The 18,934-nt window shown below is 39.1% G+C and overlaps 1 protein-coding gene across 1 annotated transcript; it reads right to left on the bottom strand.

Annotated features, from left to right (window-relative positions):
• Positions 1-1,114: 1,114 nt before the first annotated feature.
• On the bottom strand, positions 1,115-2,785 carry LOC110933401 (protein DOG1-like 3). The gene is made up of 2 exons (XM_022176627.2): positions 2,369-2,785; positions 1,115-1,438 (listed from the first exon to the last, which is right to left on the bottom strand). Exons 1-2 carry the CDS (start codon positions 2,783-2,785, stop codon positions 1,115-1,117), a joined length of 741 nt encoding a protein of 246 aa, XP_022032319.2.
• Between the last annotated feature and the right edge of the window lie 16,149 nt (positions 2,786-18,934).

Here is an 18,934-nt window from a genome sequence, read left to right as displayed (position 1 = left end):
ATTTTTCGGGTCTCCGCCATACACAATCGAGACCGGGTCTCATAGAAATCGGGGAACGACTTTGTTTGTTGAATAATCAGTGCAACACTTTCATAAGGTTCAGTAAGTAAGTCCGGTGAGAATCTGGAGCACCAGTTGTTCAGTTGTTCATCTGTGATGGCAGAACCAACGTTGGTTAATTGGTCGAAAATCACCTTCATAGCTTGACAATAGGCCGACATGGATGAAAACTGATGGAGACGAGTATTGGCGAATCGGTTGTTTAGATCAATTGTCTGAGTGGCTTTATTATCCTGAAACAAATTAGCAAGAACGGTCCATGCATCGAACGCTGTGGTATCCGGTTTTAATATAGTATGTAAGAGATCAGTTGAGATCGTTCCATAGATCCATTGTAAAACGATGGAATCTAGGCGATCCCAAGTTTCAGACTGAGAACCTTTTTATGGTGATTTATCTTTGTCGGCTACAGAGGAAAAAGCAGGGCGAGGCTGTAGATGATCAAAAACCTGAAAAGATTTGCATTGAATCTTGAAAAGTTCTGACCACGTAGTGTAGTGACCAGATTCAACATCCAGGGTGACAAGGATATAGGATCGGATGTTGGTAACAGTAGAGGCTGGGTGAATTGGGGCAGCCATTGAGAGGGGAGAGAGAGATCGATGGTGAGGTGAAAACAGCAGAAGAGAGGAAGAAGGATCGTAGGTTAGGGTGATACCATGAAAGATTGTAAACCGTACTTTTCATTGATCTCTCAATCCCTATAAATATTACAAGATCTCTCCTCTATTTTAGGAAGAGATATACATCAACCAATTTAATATATAAACAATATAAATAATCTAATCTATTAGACAATATGGTCATATTTAAATTATGATAAGAAAGTTTTAAACAATTGAGGTTTGGAAATTGAAATTTTCCGCGTTTTAAAAGTTGGGCGTTTCATATTTTCCCCTAGATTGTATTAGCTATTACAAATTACAAACTCACTATAATAAACCGGTTCTTAAACAAAAACAAACATTTACACACCACTTATTTAAACTACAACCAAATGACCATCATCATCCTCTTGTGCATAAGTTGTTGGACCAATCCCGGAGCCACTGACTCACAGCGAGTCACCGGAAGATGAGTGATTATCTGTATTAAAAAGTTGTGTAATCCCCATTTGGATGTCTCTTCTTTTGCTCCACTCATGTAAACCCACTTGTAACTTTTTTGACGCCACTTGAAACTCAACTGCCTGCAATGGTGTCAAAATGTCTATCATGCGCTTCAGTATATCCAACCTCAGCTTGTCTGCTTCCACTAAGATCTTGTACATATCAGAGGCATGACTATCCATCGCTTTATCCACAACCTCACCCTGGTTTGACTCCCCTATATTTCTAGAGTTGTATGCTAGCAACGCCAGTGGCTCGTCGGCTACCTTCTGCATATATACATCAAACCATCTGATATCCACACTACGTATTTGTAATTGTGACTAGTGTTTGCAGACTTAACATGTCAAGAAGCCAGGTGAAAAAGAACAGTTAGAAAACTAGTATTTTCGGTCGTAAAGTAGTTGCAAAGAGCCTTCTGCAATCAATTTTTCGACAAAAATGCGGAGGCAACAACATTGTGATCCTGTATTGCCACTGCTTGCAACCGGAGATTATTCGGGACAGAGTTTTGCGCCAGCTTGGTAACTCTCTGCAACGGTTTTGGGACTGATATTTTTTTGGTTTTCTAATTTCTTTCTTGTTTTCTCACTTCAAGTTTATTTATAGAGTAAAATGCCAAAATTGTCTCTGAGTTTAGGCCACTTTAGTACAAAAATGATTTTTTTTTTGTATCTGGGTCCTAAGAATTCATTTTTATTGTCAGTTTCAACAAATTGGCAAACTTGATTAGAACTTTCTGTTAACTTCTCCATTTTTTTGTCGTTTTCCTCATTTAAATGAACGGTACAATCATCATTTATGCCGGATTATATTTTAACTAATTGAGGAAAACGACAAAAAAAGGAAGAAGATAACAGAAAACTCTAACCTAGTTTGCCAGTTGGATGAAAATGACAACAAAAAATAAACCTCAGTGACCTAGATACAAAAGGTTTCATTTTTGTACTAAAGTGAGAAAGTGGTCTAAACTCAGGGACCATTTTGGCATTTTACTCTTAGTTATAAGTATCCAAACATTTATCCAAAATCCACAAAAGTTAATGATTCCAATTCCCTATATTGTCACCATTTTTTTTGTCACAATCCGTCACAATTACTCAGTTTTCTAGTAGTGTTATCAATAATTAATGCGACAAGTCCGTGCTAGCAAACGGTTTGGGAACATAAGACGTAATGTTATAAGTTGTGTTATTTGCCTGTAAGCTTGCGAAAATCGAAGTGAGCTTATCTTCCTCTTTGATAGTTTTGGCATGGAGAGCATCTATGCTTATAAGCTGAGAACTTGATATATCTCCCTGTTTTCCACGTGTGACAACATCAAGAAACTCAGCCAAGTGCGCGTTTTGTTGGTACCCGCATAAGACATAAACAAGTCGGATGATTAAGGAAGGCCTACAACCACCGATCCAAAGAGAGGAGTTCTCAAAGGCGGTTCCCCATGTTGGAGCCAAGAAAGAAGGCCCATCATGTTTGGCCAGTTGGGCTCGAGCAGCGAGGTAATATTCATAGTGATTGATGTGTTTTTTGACTATGAGTTGGAGGTAGTCGGGATGGGTAGGGAAGTTAGTGAGTGCTTGGAGTAGTTCGTTGAGGTCGAGCCTTTGTTGAGCCATCCAGTTCTGATAGCATAGCATGACTGAAACTGTTGATGATTGGCCATGTCATATATATGTCACTGGCGGCTAGCTAGCTAGCTTATGAGAGAAGGAAGTGCATATAGATCAAAAGGGAATGCACAAGTGGGGAGTAAAGACAAAATCGAATATCCAAATGATCGCATAGGTTTTTTGTAACAACTATTCCCAAGTGGGGTAGCAGACAAATTGTAACGTTCTCTTTTTATGGATAAATATGAATATCAGAAAACTAGTTATTTATTTCTTGGTGTTTATATATATCTGGTATGAAGAAAAGTAATATCAATAGTCATGTGATACAGTGACGAGATTTAAACATTTTTTTGGGTGGGGGATGATTAATTAGGTGGGGTCCAATCACCAAATAGAGATAATATTTTCGAAGCTAAAATTAGAAGGGGGCGCTTTTGGCTCTATGGAAGCTCCTCCCCTAATGGGATAACCGAACTCTTATTATGAATGACTTGGGGTCCCTTATGGCCCTATGAAAGCTCCACCCCTAATTTGATAACTGAACTCTTATCATGTATTACTTTCACTCATATATGATACATTAATCCATATAATACATGTTTTAAGTTGGGCTCTTTTTTAGCCAGCTTATCATTGTCTAGTTGCTCCAAATACAAATGTACCAATTTTAGGTTCAATTTCGTATCATTCATCCTCACTTAAGAGAAGAACCTGACCTTGAGTTTCTAGAATAAACAATGTCGTCTGACGATAAATGCTTGTGCATATCAACCAAATTGAACGTCTTGGATACATGTCGATATAGTATCTTGTTTTTTTTTTTTCGAACGGCCAACAAATCAATCCCGAGTACTCTTGGGGCACCCACTGGACAAACGGAGTACTCCGAGAGTAACCCGAGTCGTCCACCACCACTTCCGGGAAAAACCCGGTAACCCACCCGCCTGTAGGCACGACGGTCAAATTACCGGTAAAACCCGTTTGGCTCAAGGATCGAACCCAGGTTTTCCTGGGTCTCCTATCATTGCCCACCAGTGCCTCACTCCTTTTTTTGCACCAAATGAGAATCGAACTTGAGTCTTCATAGAAGAACTCAAGTCCTCCTACCACTTGAGCTGGAGGTCATTGGCTGATACATTATCTTGTAGACCAACAAAAAATGCATTATCTTTCTCTTAGTAGGATCTTGTATGAGCCATGCCATCCGGAAACTACTCCTTGTGAAGGTAGGCTATATGGCATCATTCCCCAAGGTCAAATGTATATTAGAACACTTATCTATTGTTGGTTCATACTTGGCGTATGATCAAGAGTGTGGTTGCCCACTTCTGTATGATCGTCAAATATTGTAAGTTGTACTACTGAAGTAATGTTCCATTTTCTTTTTTATCACGGGTCTGGCTCAACATGCATAATGTGATGGTCCCTTGTCCTAACAAGGATCAGCCTTACATGCTCCAAAATAAGGTGATATGATGATAGACAAGTGTTGTCAATTAGCCGTTTTTTTTTTGGAAAATATCAAACTTTTGGAACTTATCCGATACATAATAAGTCATCTTCCGTTTAATTCCAAGTCTAGGCCATCGGGTTCAATTTTAAACAGAAAAGACGGTTTGTTATTTACATTTGCTTCAATCTAGTTATATGTATGAGTAAACTGTCATTTTGGTCCCTGAGGTTTGGTCACTTTTGCCACTTTAGTCCAAAACTCAAACTTTTTGCATCTGGGTCCCTGTGGTTTCAATTTTATTGCCATTTTGGTCCAAAAATGAAATCAGGTCATATTTGTCTTATAAAATATGGTATTTATTTATAAAAAAGAAATGATTATTTTGCCCCTGCGGAGAAGGACAACATAGCAGGATTTTATAAGACAAATATGACCCGATTTCATTTTTGGACCAAAATGGCAATAAAACTGAAACCACAGGGACCCAAATGCAAAAAGTTTGAGTTTTGGACTAAAGTGGCAAAAGTGACCAAACCACAGGGACCAAAATGGCAGTTTACTCTATATGTATTTATTCCTTGTTATAATTTTCAACTTTGACCACGACTAAAAATAATGACAACATTTATGTTTGTTTAATAATAAAAAATAAGATTGAAACACAACAAGGTGGATCTAGAACTTCTTACTAGGGTCACCATAAGACTATTTTTTCTACTGGCTATCACTAGTGGGTCCAAATATTTTTTTTTATAAAAAAATCAATGATATTATATATAAAAATCCAACAAATTCTCATAGGTACTACAAGAATTGCTAAATTATAAAGTTGTTGTAATATCTCCCCGCTAGCGAGATGGTGGCAGTCCAAGACTAAGCAATTTAACTATGAGCGAGGAAGACTTTTGGTAAAGATATCTGAAGCTTGTCGGAATGAATCTAATGTTTAGTTTTCCGGAAGCAACTGACTCAGAGATAAAATGATAATCAAGAGCAATAAACAAGCCTCTATGTTAAAAAAAAGACAGCACTACGATTATCACACATGATAGTTGGGCTATCTGCAGAAGAGCATGTAGTTCCTGAAGTAGGTGAGTGACCCATACAATTTCAGCAACACTACTGGCCATTGCTCGGTACTGAGATTCACAACTGAAGTGAAAGATTGTATGTTGTTTCTTGGCTCTCCAAGAGATTAGATAACCACCCAAGAAATTCAGTAGCCATAAGTAGACCTTCGTGTCTTAAGGCACCTAGCCATGTCAACATCTGAGTACCCAAGGATCGAAGTATGGGTGGGTTTGCTAAAGGACAGACTAAGTGCCAAAGTTCCTTAAGGTAGCAAAGAATCCGTTTGACCTTTAGGTAGTGTAAAACGGTGGGAGCATGTAAAAATAGACTACATTAGTTAACAACATAGGAGATGTCTTGTCGAGTGATTGTCAAACACTAAAGCGCACCAACAATCGAGCAACAATGCGTTTGGTCCGGAAATGGGTTACCTATAGTAACAAAAGAACCATTTTTTCCTAGTGGTGTAGCATCCGGTTTAGCATCTAACATCTTAGCTCTTATAAGAATTTATTTAGCATATTTGGATTGATTTAAAAAGAGCCTATTAGTGGTAACGTGACTTGAAGCTCAAGAAAGTAGTTGAGCTCCCCCAAATCTTTGATAGAAAATTAGTTATTGAAACGTTTAATGAAAGCCTTAAAGAATGTAAGGTTGATTGCCTGTTAAGATTAAATCATCAATATATACTAATAAATACATGATGCATGCATCACGTTTGAACACTGAAAAAGAGGTGTCAGCCCGACTGCATGAATAACCGTTGTCAATCAAAATACTACTCAGATGATGAAACTACACCCGAGGGGCCTGTTTAAGCCCATATAAATCTTTTTCAACATGACTAGAGAATTGTGGGTTTACAAAGCGCGATGGTTGATCCATATAAAGATATTCATTCAGATTGCCATGTTAGAAGACATTATTAACATCTAATTAATGTACTTGCCACTAATTGATAAGACAATATTGACATCTAATTAAGGTACTTGCCACTGATTGATAAAAACTATGGTAAATTCAATGTGAACAATTGTTTCTTTGTCAATGGGCTATATGTGTTATAATAATCTAGGTACAAAATTTGACTAAAGCCCTAGGCCATAAGCCAAGCCTTGTGGCGTTCAATGGTGCTACCGGAGTGAAATTTGGTCCGGTATAACCATTTAGAGCCAACAACATTACGATTAACCGGAGGAGGCCCAAAAGACCACTTATTGTTTTTGTAAAGAGCATGTAGTTCACGATGCATATTAGCCACCACTCTAAGTCCTTAGCAGTGGTTTTATATGTCTAAGGATTGATTGATGGTTACATGAGAAAGATCGATTCGATGATGAGGTTTGAAAATATCGGCTTTGGCACGGGTTATCATAGGGTGTGAGAAAACTAGTAGTGGTGGTGGAGGGGGTGGTATAGGACTAAGTGACATTTGAAGATTAACGGGTGAAGAATCAGGAGGAGTATGGACAAGTATCAGAGATGATAGAGGGGTAGTTTCAGCAGCTAACACAGACTGTGGAGACAGGTTAGTGGTTGGAGAAATAGGAGTGGTGGAGCATTATGAATATGGGTATCACTTGGAGAGTCCATGCACACTTTGAATGGAAAAGGTATATGACTGGGTTTGGTGGGATGCGAGGATAGAGAGTGTGTAGGAATTGCATCAAATGCTTTATCTATAAAAAATTGGTAAGTTGAAGAGTGTTGATGGGATTTCCAGTGGATATGTTTCGAAAGAGAAAGACCGATTCATCAAACCGAGCATGTTGAGTGATATAGACTGATATGTGTATGGGTTGAGGCACCGAAACCATTTGTATTTTGGGCTATACTTGATATATATACAAAGGGTATACTCCTAGGGTTAAGTTTGTGTTTCAAGTAACCCCGCAAATAAGGACACACGACAACCAAAGGCATGAAAAGAGTTGTAATCGGGTATGTGTGCGTATTCAAAGGGTGATTTGTTAGGATCTGAGTTTGGATTGATTGTGATTTGTGTTTGATATAAGATGAACAATGAAAGAGTAGTGCAGTGGAAATTATGGAAACAAACTTTTCACAATCAAACAGGAGAAATGCTTTCAAACATACATTTTCAACAGAGAATTAAATGCTTAAATTTATTTCAAACTTTGATTACACTTGCATGTATGCTTACAAACTCCCCCTCAGCCTGAGCTCAGTAATTTGTTCGTGCAGGAAGAAGATGGTGAAGAGCTAATAGAACAGTACAGAGCACTGTTCTATTTATAGGCACGAACAAACCACTGAAGCATCTAAGCTGACGTCACCATGAAAGTGACATCTAACCTCCTAACAAACTCTAACATCTGACCTATACAAACACTGCTATGCTAACAACTGTTATTACAATACAATTCATAAAGTGAACTAAACGACTGCTGCATCCTTCCACTGATGTGAACCCAACAGCACTTTACATATCAGCAGAGCTTGACCCATAGCAGTAGATTGAACAGCAGAGTTATCATCTATCATCAGCCTTTATCTTGGGCAGCAGTTGTAGATCAGCAGTTTATTAGAGATCAGTAGTTTGGAGGTCAGCAGATGTTGAAACCACTTTCAAGGGGAGAGATTTGAAACATAACATCTGCTTATTTTGGATCCACTGCCCTAATCCAGTTTTGGCTTTAATTATCTGTTCCTCTGATAGGGTTTAATCCCAACAATCTCCCCCTGGAACAGATAATGCCAAAACTCTTCATTATTGCAAGATCTTTATTGCCTCATCAACAGTTCCCTTATTTGCCATTTGAGTTGAAGTTCAAAGGCTAAGGCATCTGTGTCATCATCATCCCTGCTAAGTGGAAGATCAAGGAGATCCTGCAAATCTTCAAGACTCGGGCCAAGAGCTTGTTCCCTTGATATTTTCTTCACTTCTCCACGAGACTTGATCACTGTCAGTACGTGGGTCTGTTTGTCAGTTTTCCACTTTAGTATTTTTGACTCTGGTGGGTTTCTTGGGAGATTTTTATTGGAAGAGGTGTTTGGTGATGCAGGCCTATTCATGACTGTCTGAGCAGTACTTGCAGATTGTTCCAATCCAAGATCTTCTTTAATCATTATCTTAATGCCCTCTTTTACAAGGTCATCACCAGCTATTAATTCTTGGATTGTTTCAGCACCCAACTGGTTTTTATTCCTTCTTTTGTAGATGGCAGCACTAGCTAGAGCAGTGGTTCTTTTGACTTGCAGCTTTGGTGGTCTTGTTGGGACCTCTGCTTTGGAATAATCAGGTTTTTGTGGAACTTTTGGATCCTTCTTTTTAAGTTCCTCCAACCTTTTGTAGGTGGCCCTGACCCTGTCTTCTCCCCATTTTGACACAGAATTCTTTGACCCATAGTCAGCTGCTATCAGCTCTTCTTTCATTCTCTTCAACTCTAAAGCCTTGTCAGATACAAACTTTTTGAATTTTTCAGGAGGAGTATGTTTGACTTTATTTTTGATCATTTCTTGAATCCTGGCTGCTTCACTTTCAAGCTCAGGAATGGTCCAGTCCTTATACATGTACTTCTCTCCTTTGTATTTTTTGTAAGTCATGATGTTATCAATGTAGTCTTTTCTAAAGGTCTCATCTGCCCTTTCTGAAATTTGTTGACATACATTTTTAGCAAATCGCTCCAAAGCACTGACTTGAGTAAGTAGAAACTGATAGTTCTGCTGAATTTCTCTATCAAATTTCCCTTGTGTATTTCTTTTTGAGATATCCTCTGCTTGCTTAGCCTTGACTTTCAAATATTCTTCAATATTGTTAGGCCTGGGATATCCTTCAACTGATAGCAAACTCCTTTTAGCAGGGTCATCCTCATAATAGAAAGATTTGATTTCTTCTCTAACTGCTATGAGTTCCAGAGGAAATTGAACACCTGCAGGAGGTAATGGCTTTTGAATTTGAGCTGAAGAGAGAGGAATGGGATTTGGAATTGTGACAAGTGATAGAGGTTTTGAAGATGTTGGTGATGGTGAAATGTCATCATCTTTCAAAATTAGCCTTTTCCTTTTTGGTTGAGGAGAGACTGATGATGTTTTGAGTGGATCAGTGGTGGTGATTTGCGTAGCATTGGTTTGTGATTGACTAGCATTTGCTGAAACAACTGGTGTTTCAACCACTGTTGTCATTACAGCAGATGTTGTAACATCTGATGTCTTCTGCTTTTTGGCAGGAGGTGATGATGGGGTGGCTGTTTTTGGAGGTGAAGTAATTTTTGGTGGTGATGGAGGTAAGGAAGTGGTAGTGGTAGTGGTAGTGATGTGTGTTGAAGTGGTGTCAGGTGTTTGGCTGACAGTTGTTAAAACCACTGAAGTATCAGCAACTGTTGACACAGCAGGTGTTACAACAACTGTTTGGATGGAAGTTTGATGTTGGGGGCTTTTAGATGGTGGTTTTGGAGTATGCTTTGTGAGTCTGGATGGTATGGACTTGGGTTCCCCCACTTTTCTAGTAGGATTTCTTTTTAACACAGGATTTTGAACATCCTCTGATTCAGAACAACCCTGCGCATTTAGCTCCATGAAAGCTCTTTTCTACTCATTCCACCTTGACATATCCTTTGCCGCTCTGTCCCTTTTTGCACTTGCTACAACTTCATCAAGTGCATTTTGGGTAACATCAACCTTTTTACTACCATCTGGCAAGGGAATGTTTCTGGTCATAGCATCCTTTTCAGGTTCAACATACAAACCATCATCTATACCCTTCTTTTTCCATTCCTGAATTTTCTCCCCCTTTTTGCCATTATCTGGGGGCAGTTGATCGATGAAGAGAACTGTGGGAGGAGCAGTGCCAGTGGTTTCCAATATGTGGGCCTTGATAGCCTTTATATCAGCTTGAGTGTTTCTAAACCTGGACTCCAGCATGTTTCTCAGCTCTTGTACATGTATGGCATGTTGCTGATCAGCCATTTGTTGTTGTTGTTGGAGAAAAGGTTGAAATAAGTTCCAATCTCATTTGCAGTAGATGCTTGTGGTGGAGCAAGTGCTTGAGGTGGAACAGCAGGGGATTGCAGCTTTGGTACTTTCAACAACTGATGCAGCATTTCTTTGATTTCTGCAACAGAAGTATCTAGTTTTTCAACTCTGGCCATCAATTCCTGGTACTTTAAACCATCACCCAACTGAATGAGATCATCTGATTTCCCACTAACAGTGGTTGTATCAGTGGTTGATACAGGGAGTGTACTCCGAGCATTATCCACTGATGCCCCTTTTTCTTGGTACTGGGGTCTTCTTTCTTCAGCACTTGATAACCTTTTGATAGTACCAGTGGTTAAAACAAACGTACCAGTGGTTATCAGAGGTGCTAAGATGGAATTGCCTCCAAGGAAGTCTTATTGATGTAACCACTGTCCAAGTGTTAACCAGTGGGTTCAACACTAGTAGTGGCTGCTTCACTTGGATTACCACCAAGAGTTACTTGTAACTCAAGGGGTGTAACCTCCTCAGGTTGTGTTGGTGGGTTAGCAAGGATTGATACATCAGGCCCAGTCATTTGTTGAAGCATATTCTCATGGACAGGTGATTGAGAAGGACTGGTTTGTGCCTGATTCAAATCAATTGCATCCAACAGAATCCTTGTATTTGGTGGAATTGTGGATGTGAGGGTAGGTGTAGAAAGAGAATTTGCCCCGGGCATTGGGCTGTGGATGATGGAAACAAGTGATTCCAGAGCATCATATTGTGGTGTCCCTATTTGTACAACCTGTTCTTTTTGAGAAGAAGCAGGAGGAGTGTCAGCCATGGGTTGAGATATTTCTACCAACTGCTGTGAGGAAGTAACAGCAGTGGTTTCTTGTGACTTTTGTGCTGTCACTGGCAGTTGCTCTGGTATCTCATCCTCCAGAGTTGCCTTTTTGATAGGTTTGGGGGGGGGGGGTTGAATTTTCTTTTGTTTTGGCTTTTTGGGAATTGTAGGTGTGGGTTTCAAAGCAGTTGTTCTGCTGCTTTGATCACCTTGAGCAGTGGGCTCAGCAGCAGATACCTGAGGAGCAGTGTTTGCTGCTAAATTCTGCTCAGGCACCTCTGCTTGTGTTTTGCAAGGTGTTGACATTCTTGTAAAAGTTTCAGCAGTTAAGCTGTGCATTTGAAAAGATTCACCTTGGTTTATTGTAGAAATATCATCCTTACTAAATTTCTTTTCAAAATAATAACTTAGAAATCTTGGAAACAGTAAGAATGACTTATTTTCAACAGTTTTAACTAAATCATTAAAAATTTCCTGAGAATAATTGAAATCTTCATCTTGAAGAATAGCATATCCCAGATTTTGAATTTTTAATGGTATTTCGTTAAAAGAAGTTGTTTTATTTGAAACACACATTAGCAGGGTATGGAATAAAAATCTTGTTGCAGGAGGGAAGTAACCTTTTTGTAAGGTATCCCTCTTCATCATTGTATCTGCATACCCTCTTTCAATGAAGTCAATTTTTAACTCATTTTTGGGAAAAAAATTCTACCTTCCTGATCATTGAGTTCAAAGACTTCCGAGATGGATTGTGGTGTGATTTTGACAGCTTTACCCTTTAGAGAAGAGTTAATGGTAGTGACAGTCTCACCTTGTTTTTCAAGGGTTGCATTTTTCCAAAACTCTCTTTGGGTCGTCAAATAAATTGGTGCTTCTGCTGTGAACAAAGTTTTGTACTTAGAAGCAGTGATCATATCGAGGATGGAATCGAAAGCATCTGTGGTGCCGGGTTTTGTGAGAAGACCCAGAAGATTGTGAGAAGGTTTGTGTGGAATTTCTGTGGGTTTAGCCTTTTGAGAGGCTTCTTTTGAAGATGATTTTGTGGTGGATTTTGCGGAAGACTTCGATTTGGTCATTTTTGGAGAAGACGATCGAAGAAATTTTGTGAAGGAATTTGATAAAATGTGATGAAAACTGCTTTGAGAAGAGAATTTTTACGAATTCAATTCGACAGTAAAACCTGATTGGGGTTTTGAAAGGGGGTTTTATGGAGAAAAAGTGAATGCTGACGTGGCAGCGGTTACAAAAGGTTTGACCACTATGTCCACGTGCCATCCCCTGATGAAGTGAAGGACAATACTTTTACGAAAACTATGGATGAAGGCAGGGGTTGCAACGGTAATGAAGACAGTGGATGATTTTTTCTATTAGTGGATAGCACATCAGTGGATACAACACTAATTTTGAACAACAATGCTTATCAAAGGAATAAGAGAACAGGGGATGACTTTCAGCAGTGGACAGACTTTTGAAGTAGATCAGACTTTTGAACTCAACAATGGTTATGGCAGACTTTTAAGGATTTAATGAAAAATTCATTTTTAGCTATTTTTAAGGATGGATTTTTGATTTTCTGAAAACATTTTAATGCTTTTATTCATAGAAAAACAGGATTTTGCCTGTTATTCCATGTTTAGCATGCTAATCCTAGAGATCAAGCTTTCAAAGGTGGATGTGTCTAATGCTTTGGTCAGCACATCTGCCAGCTGATCCTTAGTTGGAACATGATGCAGAGAAATCAAACCTTTTTCATAACAATCCCTCACAAAGTGATGTCTGATGTCAATGTGTTTTTTGGTTGAATGAGAAACTGGATTTTTGATAATATTTTCTGCTGCCTGGCTGTCTAACATGAGTGGTGTCTTCAAGGCAGTGATACCAAAATCCAGCAACTGATTTTGAAGCCAGAGCAGTTGGGCTGTACAGCTTGCAGCAGCTATCATGGCACAATCACATTGATGATCACCTTCTTCATCAGCTCTAATTTCTTTCTTTCTTACTTTCTTTCTTTCTTCTCTTCCTCTTTTTCTTTGTTTTCTTTGGACCAAGGGTCTGACAGTGGTTCAATCAGGGTTTCTGAATTTTCTCCTGTCACACCCCAAATTTCCACGTGTGACCGGTGGGCCCGGTGGGGGAGTATCGTGACGTAGTTGATATCATCATAGTCAAACAACACAAATTATAATGCACAGCGGAAGCATAAAGATAGATTTATTTCAACCAAACAAAATGTAATATCCAAGTATCACAATGTAGCTGAAATAGAACCATAGGCGGATCAAAATAAAAAGGAGAAAACTGTTCAACAGATAATGGCATCCAAGCTTGCGAGACTCTAACGATGCTAAGGAGTAGCCAGCCTCTTACGTGTAGAACCTGCACTTAATCTTTTTGGGGAAAATACGTCAGTTTACACTGGTAAATACAATTTAACTGACTCATTTTGAAAAGGTTTTAAAATTGATTTGAATGCACATGGCACAAAACTTTTTATAACTTGGGATAATTAATCAATTATAAACTTGTAAAAGAATTAAATGATTGTTACGCGTTCAGTCGCCCGGTTCGTGCCGAGTTTAAGATTAATAGACACACCACATAGTATAAAACCGTTGCGGGAAACCAACGGTTATACCTTAATAATTATGGACACATTGTCAGGTGTACGCCTACACCCGCGTGTCAAGGTCGTGGCCATTTCATGAATGATGCCAAGGATATCCGGGACATGGTCATTAAACTCACAAAGGCGTAAAACAAACAAAACCAATTTTTAAACGGGTCACATTGATAGTACCCAACTACTAATGAGTAGGGGTCAATTGCCCGACCAAGCGGTATTTTATATACCGTACCCCAAGCCCGTATAAGGGAAAATAAGTTAAAAGTATTTACCTGAGCAAGTAACAACCACAACAAGCAAGTGCAAGTATCTTTTACTGGGTCCCCTATTCTGGAACGCAGGTTTATAATAACCTATTAGAATCCTAACGGGTCTTTTACTTAGCCTAAGCTTAGACCGGTTAGTTTAAAAAATAAATGCGGTTTAATCGCATGAAAGGCGAAAACCGGGAAGGAATGTGATTTAGACCCAACAAGTTTGGAGACTTGTATAATATGGGTAAACTAAACACTTTCTGGATTTTGAGACAAAGATGATATGGTTTGACCCGTTTCGGCTAATACGCGTAAACTAGTTACATAAGCCGATCCGAACGCGAAAGTGCGTAACGGTTAACCATATAAATCATATACAAGTTCCCTGAGATTATATGCACTAAATATGTTGTGATACGAGTAAGGTATGTCCAGTTATGCCCATAATAAGTTTAAACTCAAATTATGCCTCATAAGGACGTTTTGGTCATTTTAAAGGGTAAAATAGAGTTGAACTAGTAATCTGAGTTACATATCTGAATAAATCAGTAAATATACTTAGTTTACTATGTTATAACAGTAGGGTATTAAATATATGTGAATTTTATTAATTATAACCATTTCATGCACCGAAAGGGCATTTTGGTAATTTCACATAAGCCTAAAAGGTCAAAACTGGAAACCTGAGTGTGAAACCTTAGTTTACTGTTATAATATAAAATTTTCCTAAATATATCAGTAGGTATCAACTCTTATATATACAAACTAGTTTTAATACATACTATGTCGTAAAAATGCCTAAAAAGACGATTTGGAGCCATTTCCGGGTTTTAAAAGAAAAGCTGATATTTTTATAATTTCAGCAGGCTCAAAATAATATATTTAACATAATAAATCAGTAGAAAAATGTTTGGGGTCAAAAGGATCTATAAAACTCGTTTTATGGCCCAAAAGGGCAAAACCGGCAATTACTGAAATAAGCTTAAAACTCTAAGTTATGCTCAGCCTAAAAATAAATAAAAATCTTTAAAAATCCCAAAATATTATTATATATAAGTGGGTATAAAGTTTGACATTAAATTTGGGTTTAGATAGGCTACATGCTAATTATGCTATTTACTTATTAAGAAAGCTTCTAATTACGCTAATGAGCATAACTCTTAATCTAGACCTCAAACTGAAGTCAAATTTTTGGTACAAGTTTATAATTCAGTGACTAAGATGTTTACCCTTTCATATTTTCAAAAATCACATTTTATGGATATTTGGGCATAATGGTTAACATATGGCATTTAACGGAAACTTGCATAATAATTAGACAACTAGTGAACCAAGCCGTATAATCATAGAGGGTTATACTAACATGTAACTAGGTCCAAAAGGAGCTCTAAGGCAATCCTAAACTTGAATAAAACGGGTCAGAACTGAAAGTCAAAGCGAAAGTCAAACTATGCGACTTTCGGTTCCAAACCGTGTCTAAACAGAAAATTGTCGAGTTGAACATGTTGGGACATCTTCTTACATTAGTTACCAAGTTATATTAATGATCAAACAGGTTGCATGTATCCTACATTGCTAATTATGAGTTAATTTGGATTTAAGCATTCTGTTGACCTTTTAAAGTATACTTTGACTCGACAATTAACATGGTTAGAGTGGGAATCTGGAAATACCCTTTTAAGGGTTTGTTACCCACACAATTACCTACTTTTAGGTATTTTTAATTCGAGATTTGACTGAGTAATTATGGACTAATCTCGAAGTCAAACCTTAATTACGATGGTTTGACTTTTAGCTAATTAACTAAGCTAAAATGGATTAAGGGAGGTTAAGGATACTTACAAGAGTCCTAAGAATGCTTATGGAGCCTAAGAAAGATTTGTTGCTGTCCAGGAGCTCCAGAGAAGTCTTGAATAAAAGTTCCAAGTGAGCAAGACTAAAGTTCACAACTCAAGCTCCTTATATAGTGAACCTCATGGCTCAAGATCATGCCAAGTGACCCTACAATTGATGTGAGATGGTTCCAGGTGCCCCTATGTGGCTAAATACTGCCTAGCAAGTCCCTGGTTTCGAAAACCATAACATTAAGTCGGTGCAACAGGCTGAACAGGCAGCTGTCCATTTTCTGCTGCCAGCGACAGGCTTACGGACCGTAAGCCTAAGCTCTTGCGGTCCGTATACAGCTCTTGCGGACCGTATGCTGAGATGGTTACGGTCCGTAACCGACCTTTGCTGAAATCGCCCAGGTATGCACCTTACGGACCGTAAGCCTAGGGCCTTACAGTCCATAACCGTTGACCAGAACCAAAAATTTTAAAAATTTCAAGCCTTGACCATGCAACATCGTGGACTCCGAATTTTCATGCTTTTACTGCAGTAGGAGGGTCCCTTGTTCAGCCTTTGCATGCTTTGCATGCCCTTACACCATTTGGCTTCTTGTGACAAGCTTTAGAAAGTGTCGAAACATAGGGACATGAATTCTTATTGAATTTAGTTTCTCAAAACAAGAATCCAACTTTCAAATGTTTACAACATTATTCTAGAAATCAGATTTTCCATCTAAGATGGGATTTTATTTATTTAAAACAACCGGCTAATATCAGATGCTTATCATAATGATTTAAGGATCTTGGGATTTATGATTCGGGTCGCTCAGAGGTGTTTTAATAACATGTCGCCCTTGGGTCGTTCAGAGGTATTTTTAATAACATGACGCCCTCTTTAAAATCCTACCATATATCTTTTTATTTGATCCGGGTTCCTGACACGTTTGTCTCATGACACGTGTCTTTATTTTATTGGGCAAGAATTTTCGAGGTGTTACATCCTCACCCCCTTAAAAGAAATCTCGACCTCGAGATTTATTGAAACAATTGAGGGTATTTTTCTTTCATTGTGGACTCTAACTCCCACATATAATCGGGGACCTCTACGGCCATCCCATTTGACCTTGACAATAGGAACATACTTCCTTCAAAGCTTCTTTACCTGTCGATCCTCAATCGACACAGGTTTTTCCACAAATTTCAAGCTCTCGTCTATATGCACATCTGTGTGTGGTATGACTAGTGATTCATCAGCTAGACATTTCTTCAGATTGTAGATGTGGAACACATTGTGAACATCACTGAGCTCTTCAGGTAAGTTCAACTTATAAGCCACTGATCCTACACATTCGGTAACCTCGAACGGTCCTATGTACCTCGGGCTTAACTTACCTTTCTTACCAAATCGCATCACCCCCTTCCAAGGTGATACCTTAAGCAGAACTTTATCACCAACCTCGAACTTGAGAGGTTTTCACCTTTTATCAGCATAGCTTTTCTACCTATCTCGGGCAGCTTTTAGGCGATCGCGAATCTGGACAATCTTGTCCGTTGTCTCAAAGACTAAATCAGGACCTGATAATTGAGTGTCTCCTACTTCTGCCCAACAAATGGGCGTTCTGCACTTTCTACCATATAATGCCTCAAAAGGCGCAGCCTGAATGCTGGTATGATAGCTATTATTATAGGAGAACTCGATCAAAGGTAGGTGCCTATCCCAGTTACCTCCTAAATCAATCACACATGCACGCAGCATGTCTTCCAGGGTTTGAATGGTACGCTCACTTTGCCCATCCGTCTGAGGATGGTAAGCCGTACTAAAATTTAATTGCGCACCCAGAGACTGTTGGAAACCCTTCCAAAAGTGTGATGTGTATCTAGTATCCCTATCAGAGATAATAGATACTGGTACCCCATGCAGGGATATGATTTTATCAACATACAGTTGGGCCAACATGTCCGAACTGTAAGTCTCCTTAATGGGTAGGAAATGTGCTGACTTAGTCAGTCTATCAACTATCACCCAAATAGTGTCATTTCCCTTCTGTGTCTTAGGCAACTTGGTGATGAAATCCATCATCACCATTTCCCATTTCCAGGTGGGAATTTCAGGCTGTTGTAGCAAACCTGGCGGCTTTTGATGCTCAGCCTTGACTTGAGCACACGTCAGACATTTGGCTACATGGGTAGCTATAGACTTCTTCAAGCCTATCCACCAATAATTCGCCTTCACATCCTGGTACATCTTATCCGCTCCAGGATGAACGGAATATCTGGAACTGTGGGCTTCCTGAAGGATAACGTCTCGAAGTCCTCCATAAACAGGAACCCATATCCTTCCATTTAATCTCAGGATTCCGTCCTTGTCATAGGATAACTGTTCTTCAGTTACCCCTAGCTTTTCATTAGGATAGTTAGCTTCTGACACAGCTTCCTTCTGTGTAGCTAACAACCTTTCATTCAGACTGTTCTTGATTTCAATGCTCTTGGCATTGATCCTTATTGGTTTCACTCTTTCTTTTCTGCTCAAGGCATCTGCGACTACGTTGGCCTTGCCTGGATGGTATCTTATTTCACAGTCATAATCGTTCAGAGTTTCCATCCAACGTCGCTGCCTCATATTCAAATCCTTCCGATTGAACAGATGCTGAAGGCTTTTGTGATCAGAATAGATCACACACTTAGTCCCATACAAGTAGTTCCTCCATAGTTTTAGTGCAAATACAACGGCACCCAACTCCAAATCATGAGTGGTGTAATTCTTTTCATGCACTTTTAATTGTCGTGAAGCGTAGGCAATGACCTTGCCTTTTTGCATTAACACACAACCCATTCCGGTGTGTGATGCATCACAATAGACCACGAATTCATCAATTCCTTCAGGTAACGTCAACACTGGTGCGTTACTCAACTTTTGCTTCAAAATGTCGAATGACTCTTGCTGCTTAGGCCCCCAATTGAATTTGCTATTCTTGCGAGTCAGCAAAGTCAGGGGTGCTGCAATTCTTGAAAAGTTCTCGATAAAGCGTCTGTAGTATCCTGCCAGTCCTAGGAAACTGCGAATCTCCGTAGGCGTCTTCGGCTCTTGCCAGTTCATGACGGCTTCAACTTTAGCGGGATCTACTTGGATACCACGCTCACTGACTACATGTCCAAGG

Source organism: Helianthus annuus, chromosome 3 (assembly GCF_002127325.2).
Source record: "Helianthus annuus cultivar XRQ/B chromosome 3, HanXRQr2.0-SUNRISE, whole genome shotgun sequence".
In the NCBI taxonomy this organism is placed as follows: Eukaryota; Viridiplantae; Streptophyta; class Magnoliopsida; order Asterales; family Asteraceae; genus Helianthus; species Helianthus annuus.
Note: the sequence above shows the minus strand (reverse complement) of the source record. Positions and strands in the feature narration are given on the sequence as shown.

Excerpts from the sequence above, each read along its gene's own strand:
- LOC110933401 (XM_022176627.2), bottom strand. The coding sequence starts at position 2,785 with ATGGCTCAACAAAGGCTCGACCTCAACGAACTACTCCAAGCACTCACT. Across the intron at positions 1,439-2,368 it reads CGATTTTCGCAAGCTTACAG|AAGGTAGCCGACGAGCCACT; the intron begins GCAAATAACACA and ends GTATATATGCAG.